This window comes from Pogoniulus pusillus, chromosome 3, assembly GCF_015220805.1.
Source record: "Pogoniulus pusillus isolate bPogPus1 chromosome 3, bPogPus1.pri, whole genome shotgun sequence".
NCBI lineage: Eukaryota > Metazoa > Chordata > Aves > Piciformes > Lybiidae > Pogoniulus > Pogoniulus pusillus.
Genome location: NC_087266.1, coordinates 1,303,073 through 1,322,762, shown reverse-complemented (window position 1 = coordinate 1,322,762; position 19,690 = coordinate 1,303,073). Strand labels below are relative to the sequence as shown.

The window sequence follows — 19,690 nt, the reverse complement described above, 5'->3', positions numbered from 1 at the left end:
TTCCTTCCTTCCTTCCTTCCTTCCTTCCTTCCTTCCTTCCTTCCTTCCTTCCTTCCTTCCTTCCTTCCTCTTTCTTTCTTTCTTTCTTTCTTTCTTTCTTTCTTTCTTTCTTTCTTTCTTTCTTTCTTTCTTTCTTTCTTTCTTTCTTTCTTTCTTTCTTTCTTTCTTTCTTTCTTTCTTTCTTTCTTTCTTTCTTTCTTTCTTTCTTTCTTCTTCCTCCCTCCCTTCCTCCTCCTTCCCTTCCTCCCTCCCTTCCTCCCTCCCTCCCTCCCTTCCTCCCTCCCTTCCTCCCTCCCTTCCTCCCTCCCTTCCTCCCTCCCTCCCTTCCTCCCTCCCTTCCTCCCTCCCTTCCTCCCTCCCTTCCTTCCTCCCTTCCTTCCTCCCCCACTCCTTGCAGCAGCCAGGCTCAGCCCCAGATTCTACCACACCTCATCTTTCATTTTTCTTCTGCAAAGGGCAGCAAGACTTTGCAAGGTGCTTGGGGAAAGGCACTTGTTCAAGCAGCACCAAGTCTGCCCTGAGCCAGCCCAGAAAGCCAAGCAGAGCCTGGGCTGCAGCAGCAGCAGTGTGGCCAGCAGGGCCAGGGAGGGGATTCTCCCCCTCTGCTCTGCTCTGCTGAGAGCCCACCTGGAGTCCTGCATCCAGTTCTGGAGCCCCTGGGACAAGAGGGCTGTGGAGATGCTGGAGAGTGTCCAGAGCAGGGCCAGGAGGATGCTCAGAGGGCTAGAATCAGCAAGGTTGAAAGAGAGCTCCAAGCTCAGCCAGCCCAACCTAGCACCCAGCCCTGCCCAACCAACCAGACCATGGCACTAAGTGCCCCAGCCAGGCTTGGCTGCAACACCTCCAGGCACAGCCACTCCACCACCTCCCTGAGCAGCCCATTCCAATGCCAATCACTCTCTCTGGGAATAACTTCCCCCTAACAGCCAGGTTGACCTGCCCTGGCACAGCTTGAGATGAAGCAGGCCATGAATCTAATGCACTGATTTTACTGCTGCTTTTGCATTCAAGGCTGTGTCCTTCCAAGGTGCAGAATGGAGCAGACAGGCTGCCTAATTTCTTATCATACCCAAACCAAGAGCCTATCACTCCACACCCTCAATGGGGCAAAGGGAGAGGCACCATGGGGCTGTGGCCTTGGAATGACCCAGTGAGATGTGCTGGATTATAGTCAGGGTCAGCACCACACTCAGCAAGAAACCTTGTAAAAGAAGCACAAATAGCAACAAAAAATCTCTTCTTTATCCTTGAGGGAAAGAAAGGCTGTGAATGGCAGCCCAGTCCAGCCTCTCACCACTCATGCTCAGCAGCTTCCTCCTCACTTCCAGCCTCACTCCCCACTTTGCTCCATTCCCCCCACTCCTGACACTCCCTCACACCCTCAAAAGTCCCTCCCCAGCTTTTTTGGAGCCCCCTTCAGATGCTGGCAGGCCACAAGAAGGTCCCCTGGGAGCCTCCTCTGCTCCAGCCTGCACAGCCCCAAGGTTTTCATTCTTATGACAGGAGCTGGGAAGGACCTCTGGAGATCACCTTGCTCAACCCCCCTGCCAGAGCACCTTCACACTGCACACCCATGTCAGAGGTTAGTCCTTCTGGGAGATGAAGGTCCAAGTGAGATGCAGGGGCACCAGAAGCATTGCCAGTTCAATTGTCTCCTGCTCTGGTTGAGCTCTCAGAAGCAAAGAACTTCAAGAGCTTAACCTCTGCCTCCCCCATTATCTTCACCTTGTCTTTCTGCCAGCTTTCCAGCCTGTCCTATACTCTGGGAAGAAAGACCTTTTAATGCAGACATTTACAGGCAGGCAAGTGCTGGGCCCTGCTTTTAGTGAATTAGTTCATTGACTCCTTTCCCCTCCAGGAAAACCCCATGGGGACTGATTGTATAACCCTCACTCAGCAAGTGCAAGGAGCTCAAGTGCTTAGTAACACAAGGGAAAGAGAGATGCTGAGAGATGCTCTCCCACCCTGCAACATCTCCTCAGCCTCCAAACAGGACAGCACTGATTCCAGGAGAGAATGGGGTATAATGAGCAAAGCCTCCCTACACAAGGCAGGCTGGATGTATCTATCACAGAATCACAGCCTCAGCCAGGTTGGCAGAGAGCTCCAAGCTCAGCCAGCCCAACCTAGCACCCAGCCCTGCCCAACCAACCAGACCATGGCACTAAGTGCCCCAGCTAGGCTTGGCTGCAACACCTCCAGCCACAGCCACTCCACCACCTCCCTGGGCAGCCCATTCCAATGCCAATCACTCTCTCTGCCAGCAACTTCCTAACAACATCCAGCCTAGACCTGCCCTGCCACAGCTTCAGACTCTGTCCCCTTCTTCTCTTGCTGCTTGCCTGGCAGCAGAGCCCAACCCCACCTGGCTACAGCCTCCCTTCAGGTAGCTGGAGAGAGCAGCATGTGGATGAAGCCAGCAGGGAGGTGGTTACTGACAAAGGATATTTTCTCAGATTCTAAACGAAAATTCCTCAGGTGTGGTTGGAAAAACAAAACCAGAAGGCAGCAGAGGGCTGTGAACTGAGAGCAGCTCTCCCCTGTGCCCAGTGAGGGCTGAGAATGCCAGGGCACTGCTGCGCCAAACCTTCTGCTCCTCACAAGCCTTCCCACAGCAGCTGGCCTCTCTCTTCTCCAAAGCTGCTCTGGCTCTCAGGTGTTCCCCTCCAAGTGACATTGCCTCTGCACCCAGGTGAACTAACAGTGCCATTTAGGCAGCATCTCCCTTTGTGCAGTCTAATCAGTGACAGCCTCCCTTGGCAACTGCTGCAGAGATAACTCAGCGCTTGCAAGCAAAGGCTGCAGAGAGATAAAAGTACTGAGGGCTGGAGGTGGAGAGCAGAACTCTTTCCCCAGAGGGGAAGAGTTGGTCCAAGAAGAGGCTGTAAGACTTGCTCCAAGAGAGTTTCTCTAGTGGTTGCAGCCAGCCAGGCTTGAACTCACAGTGCAGAGGAGCGGCTCAGGTTCAGCCATCACCTTGAGCCACCCACTCACTGTGACCAGGAGACTGAGCCTGCTTGGAAACCCTTCTGCCTTGTCACAGCTTCTCTCATCACATCACCTCTGGTGCAGCTCAACACTGAGTCTGGAGAAGAGGAGGCTCCAAGGTGACCTTCTTGTGGCCCTCCAGCATCTGAAGGGGGCTCCAAAAGCTGGGGAGGGACTTTGGAGGGTGTGAGGGAGTGGCAGGAGTGGTGGGAATGGAGCAAAGGTGGAGGTGGGGAGAGTGAGGCTGGAGGTGAGGAGGAAGTTGTTGAACAGGAGAGTGAACTCCTTCCACAGGGTAGATGAAACCACAGAAGGGTGGAGGTTGGAAGGGAGCTCTGGAACTCATTTAGTCCAATCCCTCTGCTAGAGCAGGGTCACCCACAGCAGGCTGCACAGGATCATTTCCAGCCAGGTTTGGAATCTCTCCAGAGAAAGAGACTCCACAGCCTCTCTGGGCAGCCTGCTCCAGTGGTCTGGCACCCTCACAGCAGAGAATCTTTTCCATATGGAACTCCTTGGGTTCCAGTTTGCACTCTCTGCCCCTTGTGCTACCACTGAAAAGAGCTCAGCCCCATCCTCACGACCTCCAGCCTGCACTGAGCAGAATTTCCTCTCAGTCTTCTCTTTCCCAGGTTAAACAGCCCCAGGTGTCTCAGCCTCTCCTCACAAGAGCCATGCTCCTGTACCCTCATCATCCTCGTGGCCCTCCTATGGCAGCAGACAGAGCATGAGGGAGGAGTTTCAAGTGAGGGGGTGAGGGTTTGGGCTTAGCCCAGAAAGCTCAGTTTCATTTCTAATGCAGCAGCCAAGTGCTGCTGCCAGGCAGAGCTGCTCATGCTGCCCTTGCCAGCTCCCAGATCTGCTCTGGCTCAGCATGGAGCAGCCATTCTCATTCTCCAGTGGATGCATTAAAGCAAAGTTCTCTGGGAGCCCCTCCCCAGCTCAGGTTCATGCTATGGCCTCCCTCCCTCTCATACACTCCAGCAATTAGCTTGCTGGCTTCACCATGCTGCAGCATGAAGACAGCCAACAAACAACCACCAGAGCCAAAGCCTGATCTGAAGGCTCAAACAGCTGCTCCCTCCACAAGGATCTGGCATCCAGAGCAGGGCTCAGGGCCAGGGGAAAGCAGGGAGGGAGGGAGGAAGAGAGGAAGGGAGGGAGGACATCCCACTGGAAAGAATAAGGCTGGGCTGGGTCCAGGAAACGCTGCAATGCCAGATGTAGGAGGAAGCTGAAGCTGACCTGGGAGAGGGTTATTCATGAGCTGTTCCAGAAAAGCCCTTCAGCTTTCTCTTTCCCCACCCTGCCCAGAAAACCCCAAGCAAGAGGGAGAGCACTGCAGAGATCACCTTTTTGTAGCACAGCAAATGCAAAGTCAGTGTTGGGAAGCAGGCAGAGAAGCAGAAAGGGTAAGAGGAAGTCCTGGCCAGGAAGGAGGGGACACAAAACATGGAAGATGTTTAGATCTGTGCTAGTGCCATGTAAATAGATGGGAATCATAGAATCAAGCAGGTTGGAAGAGAGCTCCAAGCTCAGCCAGCCCAGCCTAGCACCCAGCCCTGCCCAACCAACCAGACCATGGCACTAAGTGCCCCAGCCAGGCTTGGCTGCAACACCTCCAGCCACGGCCACTCCACCACCTCCCTGGGCAGCCCATTCCAATGCCAATCACTCTCTCTGACAGCAACTTCCTAACAACATCCAGCCTAGACCTGCCCTGCCACAGCTTCAGACTCTGTCCCCTTCTTCTCTTGCTGCTTGCCTGGCAGCAGAGCCCAACCCCACCTGGCTACAGCCTCCCTGCAGGCAGCTGCAGGCAGCAATCAGCTCTGCCCTGAGCCTCCTCTGCTGCAGGCTGCACCCCCCCAGCTCCCTCAGCCTCTCCTCACAGGGCTGTGCTCCAGGCCCCTCACCAGCCTTGCTGTCCTGCTCTGCCCTTCAGGGCTGGTGTCTCCACCACTGCCCTGGCAGCCTGTATCAGGGCTTGACAACCCTTCTGGGGAAGAAATTTTTCCTCATATCTGACCTAAGCCTCTCCTGATTCAACCTGAGACAGTTTCCTCTTGTCCTACTCCTAGCTACTTGGGAGAAGAGGCCAGCACCCACTTCTCTACATCCTCCTTTCAGGTAGTCGTGGAGAGCAAGGAGGCCTCCCCTCAGCCTCCTGTTCTGCAGGATAAACAACCCCAGTGCCCTCACCTGCTCCCTATAAGACTCCCCATGTAGACCCTTTGCCAGCTCCATTGCCCTTCTCTGGACAAGCTCTAGCCCCTCAAAGTCCTTCTTGTAGTGAAGGCCCCAAAACTGAGCACAGCATGAGCAAAATGAACACAGAGGATGAGGCAAGGCAGAGGGGAGTCAGATCTCCTCCCATGAGGAGCCTGGTGGGATGTCGAGGGGCTCCTGCCCTCATCCCACACAGAACAAGGCAGTTCAGCTCCATCCTTCCCTTCACACAAAGGCATTTTGTCCAGCCCTCCCCAGACTGTCCCCACCCAAACAGAGCCAGCATTGTCTCATGGAAGGCCAGCTGATTTTCTTGGCTGCCAGGGAGAGTGAGGTGAGAAAAGTCAGCACAGGCCACCCCACCACACTGAAATGCCACCCAGCTGCATGTGCTGGGCAGCAAAGCTGCTCCTCCTGCAGGCAGAGAAGGAGACCCAGGTGGGTTAGATGCTGTGACATTGCCTCACCCCAACCACCACTACCACTTCTCCCTAGGACACCTTGGATTTGCTGGCAGTCAAAGAAGTGGCCTTAGGTGAAGCCCAGGCAGATGGGCACACCTCACTGCCAAGACACACTGCCTTCAGGCCTCGATGTGCAGCCTTAAGGTAGGCACTCAGGACAACAGAAAGGGGCAGAGCAGAGCAGAGGGGGAGAATCCCCTCCCTGGCCCTGCTGGCCACACTGCTGCTGCTGCAGCCCAGGCTCTGCTTGGCTCTCTGGGCTGCAAGTGCACACTGCTGGCTGCTGCTGAGCTTCTCCTCCAGCAGCACCCCTAGTGAAGGCTGTGCAGTGCCATTTGGGGCATGCCCAAGGGCAGAGCTGCTGTGAGGCAGTGTGAGTGAGGGACACTTACTTTTGGCCGCTTCCACTGGATGCCCTGGATCCTGGACCTGTAGAAGAGGGAGTCGTCGCTGGCGGGGAACAGAGGGTCCTCGAAGAGCCGCTGGCGCCGCTGGCAGTCCTTCTTCAGGGAGCTGTAGCGCTGGTTCTCGTAGGGCTTCGCCGAGGAGAACATCCTTCACAGCAGCCCTGGCAGGCAGCAGAGCACAGGCAGCTGGGGCAGGGCACCCAATCACAGTGTCACAGTGTCACAGTATCACCAAGGTTGGAAGAGACCTCACAGATCATCAAGTCCAACCCTTTAGCACAGAGCTCAAGGCCAGACCATGGCACCAAGTGCCACGTCCAGTCCTGCCTTGAACAGCTCCAGGGACGGCGACTCCACCACCTCCCCGGGCAGCCCATTCCAGTGTCCAATGACTCTCTCAGGGAAGAACTTTCTCCTCACCTCCAGCCTAAATCTCCCCTGGTGCAGCCTGAGGCTGTGTCCTCTCGTTCTGGTGCTGGCCACCTGAGAGAAGAGAGCAACCTCCTCCTGGCCACAACCACCCCTCAGGTAGCTGTAGACAGCAATAAGGTCTCCCCTGAGCCTCCTCTTCTCCAGGCTAACCAATCCCAGCTCCCTCAGCCTCTCCTCGTAGGGCTGTGCTCAAGGCCTCTCCCCAGCCTCGTCGCCCTTCTCTGGACATGCTCAAGCATCTCAATGTCCCTCCTGAACTGGGGGGCCCAGAACTGAACACAGCACTCAAGGTGTGGTCTAACCAGTGCAGAGTACAGGGGCAGAATGACCTCCCTGCTCCTGCTGGCCACACCATTCCTGATGCAGGCCAGGATGCCACTGGCTCTCTTGGCCACCTGGGCACACTGCTGGCTCATGTTCAGGCGGGTATCAATCAGCACCCCCAGATCCCTCTCTGTCTGGCTGCTCCCAGCCACTCTGACCCCAGCCTGTATCTCTGCAACATCAAGATGGCAAGGCCACAAAGTCCGTGCAGCAACAGACTGGTTTGGATGGCAAGGGACCCCCAAAGGTCACCCAGGCCAAGCCCCACTGCAGTCAGCAGGGCAGCATCACCAAATCAGGCTGCTCAGAGCCCTGTCCAGTCTCAACTTGAATATCTGTATAGATGAGGCCTCAACCAACCCCTTGGGCAACCTGTTCCAGTGTTCCATCACCCTTATAACAGAGAACTTATTCCTAATATCCAATCCTGCATTCAAATGAGGAGAGATGGATGAGTCCCCAAAGCTCAAGCATACCTTGTAGATCCCCTGGACATGAGGCTCCCATTTCCCCCTGAACTGGTCAAACACCACCAACAATAGAAGGAGATGATAACTGCTCCTGCCTGTTACTGAACTCACAACTCATTGTCTCTGGAGGCAAAGGAGGAGAAGACACAGTGCTACAGGCTGGGGCCAGAGTGGCTGAGAGCAGCCAGGCAGAGAGGGCCCTGGGGGTGCTGGGAGAGAGGAGCTGAAGCTGAGGCAGCAGTGCCCAGGTGGGCAGCAGAGCCAGTGGCATCCTGGGCTGGCTCAGGAGCAGTGTGGGCAGCAGGACAAGGGAGGTTCTTGTGCCCCTGTGCTCAGCACTGCTCAGGCCACAGCTTGAGTGCTGTGTCCAGTTGTGGGCTCCTGAATTGCAGAGAGCTGTTGAGGTGCTGGAAGGTGTTTGGAGCAGGGCAGCAAGGCTGGGGAGGGGCCTAGATCACCTCCAGGCTCACCCAGCCCAACCTAGCACCCAGCCCTGCCCAACCAACCAGACCATGGCACTAAGTGCCCCAGCCAGGCTTGGCTGCAACACCTCCAGCCACGGCCACTCCACCACCTCTCTGGGCAGCCCATTCCCAGGGCTGGGTGCTAGGTTGGGCTGGCTGAGCTTGGAGCTCTCTTCCAGCCTGCCTGATTCTGTGAGTCCAGGACTGTTGCAGAATGGCTAAAGGAAAATGGACATGACTTAGAGGTGGGCAAGCAGGATGAGTATATGGAACTAAATTAAGGCTGTGCTAGGCCACATTGAAGAAACAAAGGCCACACTGAATAAACAAAGGCAGCATTTAATATAACTAGCTAGGGAGGCGCTGTCCTTGATGAGTCGGCAGCCAACTCAAGCAGAGCAGGACACAGCTAACTCTGAATAAGATAAGAAGTAGTTTGCTGCTTGCAGCTGCACGTAGCAAGTAGGTGCACCATGCAAATGGGGTATTTAGGGATTCAGCCATTTAGCTTCTTACATGTATGCATATATTATCTGTAACACATATAAGCGTGCGGCTCCTAAATGAAGTTGTCACTGGCTTTTGATCCACATTGGATTGTGCAGTGTCCTTGCATAGTGAGGTCAGCCCTTCTCCAGGAGATCTGCCTCCCCGCACAGGACACCCCCTGCATAGGTGTCTGGAGGTTTCCTGGGGGCTGTGCCCTACCCCGAGCACTCCCCATGCAGCTGGAGGTGCAGACACACATTTCACCACGCCACCAGAGACATCAATTTCTCAGTAGACTTTATCAGCTCTGGATTTAATTAAAAAATGCCTCCTGGCAGAGTGCCAAACGTTTCTGGATTAATTACTCTGTTTTGACAAGAGTCTGCCTGCCAGGGCAGAGATGTGAATTTAAGCAATGCAGAAGGCAGCAGGAAATCGTTGCCCAAATGCTCCCCTGAGAGACAGCAGCACCTCTCCATCACCACTGCCATTTGGGCACTGGGTACCAATCACTTTGCTCAGGTCCTCATCCCTCTACATGCAGGCTGAGGCACCTTGGCCCTACAGCAACCACAAAGCAATCAGAGAATGGGAGGGTGGAGGGGTTGGGTTGGAAGGGAGTGCCTCTGCTAAAGGCAGGCTCACCCAGAGCAGGCTGCACAGGGTCACACTGTCCAGGCAAGGCTGGAATCTCTCCAGAGAAGAAGACTCCACAACCTCTCTGGGCAGCCTCCTCCAGGGCTCCAGCACCTTCACAGGAAAGAAGTTTCTCCTCATGTTGAGGTGGAGCTTCTTGGTTTCTAGTTTGTGCCCACTGCCCCCCCTGTCCTATCACTGGGCACCACCAAAAGGAGCCCAGCCTCATCCTCCTGACCTACACCATCGTGGGGACATACTGATAAGCACTGAGAAGATCTCCTCTCAGCCTGCATGTCTCCAGGTCCCTCAGACTCTTCCTGATGAGAGGTGCTCCAGACTCCTCAGCATCTTTGTGACCCTCTTTTGGACTCTTGCCAGTGGTGCCCTGTCTCTCCTGAACTGGGGAGTCTGAAGCTGTGCCAGGGGAGGTCTAGGCTGGATGTTGTTAGGAAGTTGTTGGCAGAGAGAGTGCTTGGCATTGGAATGGGCTGCCCAGGGAGGTGGTGGAGTCCCTGTCCCTGGAGGTGTTTAAAAGGAGACTGGATGAAGCACTTAGTGCCGTGGGTTAGTTAATTAGAAGGTGTTTGGTGACAGGGTGGACTCAGTGATTGCAAAAGTCTTTTCCAGCCTGCTTAACTGATTGTGTGATCATCTCATGTGGTGGGACAAGGAAGCTGCTAAAAGGGCTAACTGGGTACTGGTAGGTAGTAGCTGAGCAGCAGCCAGCAGTGTGTCCAGGTGGGCAAGAGAGCCAGTGGCATCCTGGCCTGGATCAGCCCCAGGCTGGACCCACAGACAAATGGGAACCAGATTCTAGAACTGCATTCTGGAATGGGGTTGCCACCAAAGGCAGAACAGACAGAGGCCTCTCTGGGTTTTGGCTGCTGAAGAAGAGGTGACCCCTCAGCCCTATACTGAAGATGACATCCATGGGATGCAATCCCTTGTTGGCCAGTTTAGGGTCACCCGTCCTGCCCACTGCTTCCCACAGGTGCCACCTCTTACTTACTGCACCCCATCGTGGTGCACAGATGTAGCAGTGCCCTTGGCCTGCACAGAAGCAAGCCTAGGCCTTTCTGCAGCCCAACCCTTGGCAGCAGCTCTCCCCATCAGCCTTTTCACTGCTAGGAGAAGCCTTTGCCTGTGCAAACCTGCTCTCAACTTCACAAAGTGCCCTCACCCTGCAGAGGCTGAGCTGGAAAGTCAGACCACTGAGCAGAAGTAGTTCTGGCCTATCTCAAAGGAAGACATTTGAGGTGTTGTCAGTTATGACATCTCCAGTCAGCAATCCTGGAGGAGCATCACTAAATGCTCACTACCTTCTTCTTCTACATCAGAGATGTGACAGTAGAAAGACATCAGGGTAGGTGTGTTGTTGCCCACCAGCTGTTGCCAGTGGTCTACTCATGCCCCAGTCCATTTGATGCAATCCACCCTGGCTGGTGCCTCTCTCACAGCTGGGATCATGTTTAATTAAAGACCTAATTACCCATTTGGAAAGTCATCTGCAGTCTCTGCACCCTGGGGCATGGGGCCGGGACACGCTCGAGGTGGCTTGGAGCAAGGTGGCACAAAGCACCACCTCACAAGCTGCCTTGGCAACTGCTCCTCAGCAGCAGAGACCTGTGGAGCAGACAGCAAGGGGGGTATTTTGGGTTCACTAGAGCTCAGAGTGATGAGCACTTGTGCTGCTAATCAGGCTGATAAATGCCATCAATTAAAACCTCTGCTTGGCAGAAGTGCTTTCATCTCTCCTAGAGCCCGGGAGGCTGGTGCTGGCTGGGAGATGCTCTCTGAGCATCAGCATCTCTGAGCTCAGCACTGGCATTGCTTGGCTCTCAGACACCTCCTTTTATACAATCATCCAATCATTTTGCTTGGGAAAGGCCTTTAAGAACATCAGGTCCAACCATGATCTAACTCTACCATGTCCCTCAGCAGCACATCTCTGTCTTCTAAGCACCTCCAGGGATGGGGATATGACCACCTCCCTAGGGAGCCTATTGCAGTGTTCAAGAACCCCTTCAGTGAAGAAGCTTCTTCTGATCTTCAACCCAAACCTCCCCTGATGCAACTTGAGGCCATTTCACAGAATCACAGAACTGCTGAGGCTGAAATAGACCTCTGAGATCATTGAGCCCAGCCTTTGACCCAACACCACCACATCAGCTAGGTCCTGTCACCAAGTGCCCTATCCAGGCTTTGCTTCAACACCTCCAGGGATGGCGACTCCACCACCTCCCTGGGCAGCCCATTCCAGTGTCTTAATTACCCCTTCCATCAGGAAGTGTTTCCTAGCATCCAACCTAAGCCTCCCCTGGTGCAGCTTCAGGCCATGCCCTCTTGTCACAAGTTTCCTGGGAGAAGAGCCTGACTCCCACCTGACTACAACTTCCTTTTAAGTAGCTGTAGAGAGTGATAAAGTCTCCTCGAAGTCTCCCCTTCTCCAGGCTGAACATCCCCAGCTCCCTCAGCTTCTCCTCATCAGCCTTCCCCTCCAGCCCCTTCCCCAGCCTTGTTGTTTTCCCCTGGACCCTCTCCAGCACCTCAATATCCTTCTTGCAGTGCTCAAGCTCATCCAGTCCAACCTTGCACCCAGCCCTAGCCAATCAACCAGACCATGGCACTAATGCTCCATTCCCCCTAGTCCTGTCACTCCCTGATATCCTAAAAGTCCCTCCCCAGCCAGATGCAGGAGGAGAGCCTGGAGAGGTGGAGGAGGAGGTGTGGTGCCTCTCTGCAAGCCACGCTGCTAAGGCAGGAGCTAGCTATGGCTTTGCTGCAGGAGGCACTGGATGCTGCTCCACAGCCTGGCCCGGGGCTGCCACTTAGCTGCTCATTCCTAACTTCACTGCTCCTCCCAGGGCAGCTCTGCAACAACAGCCTGCAGCTGAGCTTCCCAGTGAGCCTTGCCACACCAACTTCCACGAGACACCCTGGGCAACATTCATCCCTGCAAGAACATGACCCTGTGGTCCTCTCAGCCAAGGAGCCTCAGCCTTTCTGCCAACCAAATGTGCCCAGGGGGGGAGGAAAAGGACCAACTCCTTGCCCTGTTATCCCACCCCACAGCCTCTGTCACCCCACAGCCATCTGGCTGCACTCACATGAGAGGGTGGAGGTGGATTTGAGTTGGGAAGGAGATGAGAAGGGAGAGTGTCCAGGGTCAGTTGGAAAAAAAACCCAAACACCTTGCAAAACAATGAAAAGGAAGGGGCAGGAGGGGGGAGAATGTTCTCAGGGCAGTGTCAGAATTCATTACTCTCTAATTTGCAACATTTCATGCTTCCCAGGCTGAACTTCACATCTGCCACATTAACAGGCTCAAGGGCTGCCTCATTACTCTTTGCCTCCTTGTGCCAAGCCAGGGAGCTCCAGGAGCAGAAGAACTGGGTGTGTGGATGCCTGCTCTGAACAAGCAACCCCACGCTTGCCTCTGTGTGAGGAGGGAGAGGACTCTGCACCCACAGCTCAGAGCAGAGAAGGGTTTTTGCAATGACTTAAACCTATGAAGGAGTTAAAGAGGATAATGTTTTGTCGGGGGGCTGAGCCAGAGTATGACTCAGGGGTGTTGTGGACTCCCCCTTTTCACTGTCAGCATCATCCAGCTCCTGTCAGCTGGTAACCATCAGGGTTCTGAGCACTTCAAAGAGGAGCAGAACTGAAAGTGCTTCACAGGCTCACAGGATGTCAGGGGTTGGAAGGGACCCAAGGAGATCAACCAGTCCAACCACACAACAGGAGGTTCCAGCTCAACACAAGGGGGAACTTCTTGCCTGGAAGGGTCCCAGAGCCCTGGCACAGGCTGCCCAGAGAGGCTGTGGAGTCTCCTTCTCTGGAGCCTTTCCAGGCCTGTCTGGATGTGTTTCTGTGTGCCCTGAGCTGGATTGTGTGGTCCTGCTCTGGTAGGGGGTTGGACTGGATGCTCTCCTTGGGTGCCTTCCAACCCCTGACATCCTGTGAGCCTGTGCTTTGAGAACAGGCTGAGGCAGCTGGGGTTGTCCAGCCTGGACAGGAGAAGGCTCAAGGGGAGACCTAATAATGACCTTCCAGTACCTGAAGAGAGCTACAAGAAGGCTGGAGAGAGACTGCTTACAAACGGCCTGGAAGGGACCTCCACAGGCCATGCAGTCCAACCCCCCCAGCAGTAAGCAAGGGCATCCTCAACCACATCAAGAGCCTTGTGAAGCCTCACCTTGCATATCTCCAGGGCTGAGGCTCAACTACCTCCCTGGGCAACCTCTTCCACTACCCCACATTAAGTGCAGCAAATGCTCCCTGGAGACATCTCCTCATCTACTTCCCCTCTGCAGGGATCTTGGTCCCTCCTGCAAAGCTCTCTGTGCCCTGCTGAGCTGAGCCTTACTGCAAAAGCCTCAAGGTAAGAAGTGCTCTTCCATTCAAAGCTGCATTTGCAGCACAGCCAGAGAAGGGGCCAGGCTCACCCATCTGAGCAGAAACACCAGCACAAGTGATTCTGTACCACCAGTACCAGCTGGGGGCTTCTGCACATGCACAAAAACCCAGCTGAGGGTGAGATGTCACATTTGGAGGATGTGGCCAGCAGCACCTGGGGATTGCTATCATCACTGCCTTCTTCACAGAATCAGTCAGGGCTGGAAGGGAGCACAAGGAGCAGCCAGTGCCAACCCCCTGCCATGCCCAGGGACACCCTACCCTAGAGCAGGCTGCACACAGCCTCAGCCAGCCTGGCCTCAAACACCTCCAGCCATGGGGCCTCAACCACCTCCCTGGGCAACCCACTCCAGCCTCTCACCACTCTCCTGCTCAACAACTTCCTCCTCACCTCCAGCCTCACTCTCCACACCTCCACCTTTGCTCTATTCCCCCCACTCCTGCCACTCCCTCACACCCTTAAAAGTCCCTCCCCAGCGTTTTTGGAGCCCCCTTCAGATGCTGCAAGGCCACAAGAATAATGCCTGACAATTCCTGCTTATCTGCCCTCCAGAAGGTTGCTCCTTTGTTGCTCAACAGCACAAGATGAGAGGCACAGAGAGTCAGGACAAGTCTCCCTTCTCCTGCTGCTCTCCCCCAAGGCACAGAGCCACCAGGCAAACAGCAGGAGCAAGGAAAGAGCAGAGCTTTGGAGCATCTGTCACCACCCTGTGCACCAGCCCTTTGCACCCAGGAGCAGCCCCTGAACAGCCTTTGCTAAGAAGGGACTGGTGGGTTTGCATGGGGGTGCAGAGCTCAGCCTCTTCTTCTGGGAAGGCTGAGGTTAAGGGCAGCATCTGGACATCCTTGGGTGCCTGCCTCCTGCAGCAACCAGCCCTGGGTGACAGCCAGCAGCTCCCTCTCACTTGGATAACTCAGGCCAGGAATGACTTTGGCCTCAGGAGTTCCTCATTCCTTGCAGATATGAGTCACTGTTTGCAAATCACAGAATCGTTTTGGTCAGAAAAGACCTCTAAGATCAAGTCCAACCACCAGGGAGCTGCAGGAGGAAAGGGCACCCCTGCTCTCTAATAACCCTGTGCTGGTGGCAGGCTCTGCCTGGCCAGAGAGCTGCACACAAACCTCTTAGTGACACCAGCCAGGACCTGCTCTGTCAGATAGGACCAGGACACATGCCTGAAGGCATCCTGGCACAGGCAGGAGGAACCAGCTCAGAGCAAAGCTGGTGGCAGCATAACCTCTCCACTGGACCAGGAGGATGGACAGACACAGGACTAGCAGGAGATAAGGAACGGAGGTGGCAGGAGGACAGAACCACAGAACCAGTCAGGGCTGGAAGGGAGCACAAGGAGCAGCCAGTGCCAACCCCCTGCCATGCCCAGGGACACCCTACCCTAAAGCAGGCTGCACACAGCCTCAGCCAGCCTGGCCTCAAACACCTCCAGCCATGGGGCCTCAACCACCTCCCTGGGCAACCCACTCCAGCCTCTCACCACTCTCCTGCTCAACAACTTCCTCCTCACCTCCAGCCTCACTCTCCCCACCTCCACCTTTGCTCCATTCCCCCCACTCCTGACACTCCCTCACACCCTCGAAAGTCCCTCCCCAGCTTTTTTGGAGCCCCCTTCAGATGCTGGAAGGCTACAAGAAGGTCACCTTGGTCATAAGGCCACATGCCACCAGGCAGCAGTCTTGGCTAAGGGAAGCAGAGAAGCTGAAGATAGTCACCACTAAGGGCCCAGTTCATCCCAGTCCCCTCCTGGTCTGGGGAGAAGAGAACTCAGATTTGGGTGCCCTTCAGCACATCCCCAGCTGCTGTTCAAGCCCTAAGTCAAGCTCCTCATGGCAGATACTCATTCCATTAGGCAGGTTCTCCCAGCCACTGGAGGGTTAAAAACCTTTCTGGATCAGCAGAAGTTGCAGGGCAAGCACCACAAGGTGAATTAATGAGCTTTGTCTGTGCCCAGCCCCCGCAGAGAGCCACTGCTTGGCTAACTTCCACACCTCAGCACCTTTGCCATGACTCTGGTTAATGACTGAAGGAGCAGCACAGAGCACCATCAAGGAAGCACTCAGGAGCTCACTCAGAGCCCTGGGGCTTCCAAAAAAACAGCCTTCTGACAAGGAAAGCCATCTCCAGGACTCCTCTGTGCTTACAGAGTGCAGCCTGGCCCAGAAGGAAGTAGCACAGAGGCACTGGGCTGGTATCAACCAGCAAGGCCTTTGCTCAAAGGTGGGGCTTGGCTCACACAGAGCAGGTGTGCAGTCTAGGAAGAGTAGAGTTGGACATGCAGAATCCAGCCACATGCACCTTCTGGATGGGGCACTTAGTGCCATGGTCTGGTTGATTGCAGTGCAAGCACAAATGAAGGCTGTACAGTGCCAGGCTGGAGAGCAGCCCTGAGGAGAGGGACTTGGGGGTGCTGCTGGAGGAGAAGCTCAGCAGCAGCCAGCAGTGTGCACTTGCAGCCCAGAAAGCCAAGCAGAGCCTGGGCTGCAGCAGCAGCAGTGTGGCCAGCAGGGCCAGGGAGGGGATTCTGCCCCTCTGCTCTGCTCTGCTGAGACCCCACCTGGAGTCCTGCATCCAGCTCTGGAGCCCCTGGGACAAGAGGGCTGTGGAGATGCTGGAGAGTGTCCAGAGCAGGGCCAGGAGGATGCTGAGAGGCTGCAGCAGCTCTGCTGTGAGCACAGCCTGAAAGAGTTGGGGCTGTGCAGGCTGGAGCAGAGGAGGCTCCCAGGGGACCTTCTTGTGGCCTTCCAGCATCTGAAGGGGGCTACAGAAAAGCTGGGGAGGGACTTTTGAGGGTGTGAGGGAGTGACAGGACTGGGGGGATGGAGCAAAGGTGGAGGTGTGGAGAGTGAGGCTGGAGGTGAGGAGGAAGTTGCTGAGCAGGAGAGTGGTGAGAGGCTGGAGTGGGTTGCCCAGGGAGGTGGTTGAGGCCCCATGGCTGGAGGTGTTTGAGGCCAGGCTGGCTGAGGCTGTGTGCAGCCTGCTCTAGGGTAGGGTGTCCCTGGGCATGGCAGGGGTTTGGCACTGGTTGATCCTTGTGATCCCTTCCAACCCTGACTCATTCTATGGTTGGGCAGGGCTGGGTGCTAGGTTGGGCTGGGTGAGCTTGGAGGTCTTTTCCAACCTGGTTGATTCTATGATCTTCCTTGCCCCAAGAGGGCTGTCACCCTGCAGGTACCTCACACTGAGCACAGACCACTCAGGCCACGAGGCTACAGGAGCTCTGTGCCCTTCCCAGCATTCACTTTGACCACTTTTTTGGCATCAGAATGCCATTATTCTCTCTTGAGAGGCTGCTCTCTTTGTAGGAGTGAACCAGACACCTTGCTGTTATTTATCCAGGACTTCCAATTGAATGTCTGGGACCAGCTCCTTTTTCATTCTGCTCACACTGACTCCACTGGAAGCCCTGCACCACATCAGTACACTCAGGATGGTTTTCTTGCCAGCTGGGCACAAAACACCCAACCATTATGGTCTAGAGACAGACTTGTACCTCTGTGAGGTGGCTGGAGGGAAGGACAGACGAGTCACAGGGCCTTGCTTGAAGCAGCTCAGAGAGCCTTTTCCTCCAGCACTACAGGTCACAGAGATGCCTCCTTAAGAGGTCTGGGTAGCCACCAATGGGTTCAGAAACTCATCTATAGCCCAGAGGAAATGCAGCACATCCCCGTGCAAGTGCTCTGCCTTCAGTAGCTTCTGCAGCCTCTGGGATAATTAAGGCAACTGAAGTTCAAAAGATGCAGAGACACGTGTGAGAGGAGCAGAGGAGACAGCAGGGCTGCAGCTACTCTGTGGGAGACTGAATCGAGGCAGCTGGAGCCTACAGCATCATCCCTCCCAGACTAGCTGGGCTGTTTGCATGATCCAAAGCAGCCCTGCTGCAGCTTCGGCCCAGATCGAGCACCCACGATGACCCCAGGGCTGGGAGTTTCTTCTCTGCCCCTCACCTTCAACCTCTTGGAGCTCTACCCCCTTGGAGACCTGGAGGTACAACTAAGTCCTGCAGGTCTCTTCTTGAGAGGCTCCCGACCGTGCCAGGAGTCCTTGAACTGCTCCAGACCAAGGCTGCACACCTCAGGCTTTGCCCCAACCATACAGCTCCTGGCTCCAAGTCAGCATTCAAACCTCTGCCAAGACAACATCTCCAGCTTTGGCTAATGCTCAGAATTTTAGTGTTCTCTCTTTGCCTGACCTAGACCTGAATAAAAGCACTGAGGCACTCTGCTCCTTGCTTCCTCCCAACTTCAATCCTCCACTTCCAGCTTCCTCCTTCAATAGCTTCTTCAGCCTCTTGCAAACCTCATCCTGAGCTCCATATCCTATCAATTGCACAGCAGCAACTATCCAGGCCACACCTGGGTGCTGCCAGACTTAGAAACATAGAATCAAGCAGGTTGGGAGAGAGCTCCAAGCTCAGCCAGTCCAACCTAGCACCCAGCCCTGCCCAACCAACCAGACCATGGCACTAAGTGCCCCAGCCAGGCTTGGCTGCAACTGGACACAGCACTCCAGGGGTGGCCTGAGCAGTGCTGAGCACAGGGGCACAAGAACCTCCCTTGTCCTGCTGCCCACACTGCTCCTGAGCCAGGCCAGGATGCCATTGGCTCTGCTGCCCACCTGGGCACTGCTGCCTCAGCTTCAGCTCCTCTCTCCCAGCACCCCCAGGGCCCTCTCTGCCTGCCTGCTCTCAGCCACTCAGGCCCCAGGACAGGAGAGCATTCCCCTTGGCTGCCAAACCAGAGCACCTGGGTTGCAAAACCAAAGATGTGCTGTTTTTTGGGCTTACCTCATTTCCCCCTCCCTGCCTTGGACAACCTTTTCTGCCTGTGTCTCCTCTAAAAGCACCACAACCACTGCAGCCAAACTGAAAGGCCTGTAGCAAATCAAGGTGACAGTGCTTTGGAAGAGGGAAGACTCCCTTGGGTAGATTGGACCACCTCAGAGTGGTAAGATTCATTAGAAGTCTTTGTAACTGGACTCACCCTGCTCTTGCAAGCTGAAAGGTCTGAGCCTGCGTTCCTCAAGTCCCAGATTGAGCTCTCTTGCAGTGGAGATGCTTTCAGCTCTTTGTGCATGGCAGAATCACAGAACATTAGGGGTTGGAAGGGCCTTTGAAAGATCATCTGGTCCAACCCCCCTGCCAGAGCAGGATCACCTTGAGTATGTCACCAAGACAGGGACTAAATGGGTTTATGAGACACTGACCTCCTGCTCTGCTTCACTCTGGTGAGACCTCACCTGGAGTACTGCATCCAGTTCTGGAGCCCGTGGGACAAGAAGGATCTGGGCATGCTGGAGGGTGTCCAGAGCAGGGCCACAAGCATGAGCAGACTGAGAGAGCTGGGGCTCTTCAGTGTGGAGAGCAGAAGGCTCTGAGGAGACCTTCTTGGGGCCTTCCAGTATCTGAAGTGGGCTACAGGAAAGCTGGGGAGGGACTTGTCAGGGTGTCAGGGAGTGACAGGACTGGGGGGAATGGAGCAAAAGTGGAAGTGGGGAGATTTGGACTGGATGCTAGGAAGAAGTTCTTCACCATGAGGGTGTTGAGAGCCTGGCACAGGCTGTCCAGGGAGGTGGTGGAAGCCTCATCCCTGGCAGTCTTTAAGGCCAGGCTGAAAGTGGCTCTGAGCAAGCTGCTCTAGTTGCAGATGTCCCCACTGACTGCAGGAGCACAGACTGGCTGAGCTTCCAAGGTCTCCTCCATCCCAAACCACTCTGTGACACTGCTGCTACTGCCACACAACTAATGGCATGGGCTGAGCACAGGGCTCTGGGGTGCAGGCTGCAGCCCTTCCTCCTCCACGGGCCAGGCTGAGGCTCTTCCTCCTGCTCTGTGGGCCAGGCTCAGGCTCTTCCTCCTCCACGGGCCAGGCTGAGGCTCTTCCTCCTGCTCTGTGGGCCAGGCTCAGGCTCTTCCTCCTCCACGGGCCAGGCTGAGGCTCTTCCTCCTCCACGGGCCAGGCTGAGGCTCTTCCTCCTCCATGGGTCAGGCTGAGGCTCTTCCTCCTCCATGGGTCAGGCTGAGGCTCTTCCTCCTGCTCTGTGGGCCAGGCTGAGGCTCTTCCTCCTCCATGGGCCAGGCTGAGGCTCTTCCTCCTCCACGGGCCAGGCTGAGGCTCTTCCTCCTCCATGGGTCAGGCTGAGGCTCTTCCTCCTCCATGGGTCAGGCTGAGGCTCTTCCTCCTGCTCTGTGGGCCAGGCTGAGGCTCTTCCTCCTCCATAGGCCAGGCTGAGGCTCTTCCTCCTCCACAGGCCAGGCTGAGGCTCTTCCTCCTCCATAGGCCAGGCTGAGGCTCCTCTCCCCTCCAGGGGCCAGACTGAGGCTCCTCTCCCCTCTGCAGGCTCAGGCCCAGGCTCC

General features: G+C 55.5%; 1 protein-coding gene across 5 annotated transcripts in view; it reads right to left on the bottom strand.

The window, feature by feature from the left end:
* CAPN5 (calpain 5) overlaps nucleotides 1-19,690 on the bottom strand; it is an 88,592-nt gene that overhangs the window by 48,194 nt on the left and 20,708 nt on the right. For all 5 annotated transcript variants that reach the window (XM_064168594.1, XM_064168602.1, XM_064168584.1 and 2 more), the window contains one exon: nucleotides 6,074-6,249. In XM_064168594.1, the coding sequence (XP_064024664.1) occupies nucleotides 6,074-6,235 (162 nt within the window). In that variant the 5' untranslated portion in view covers nucleotides 6,236-6,249. The remainder of the gene's footprint in view (nucleotides 1-6,073; nucleotides 6,250-19,690) is intronic.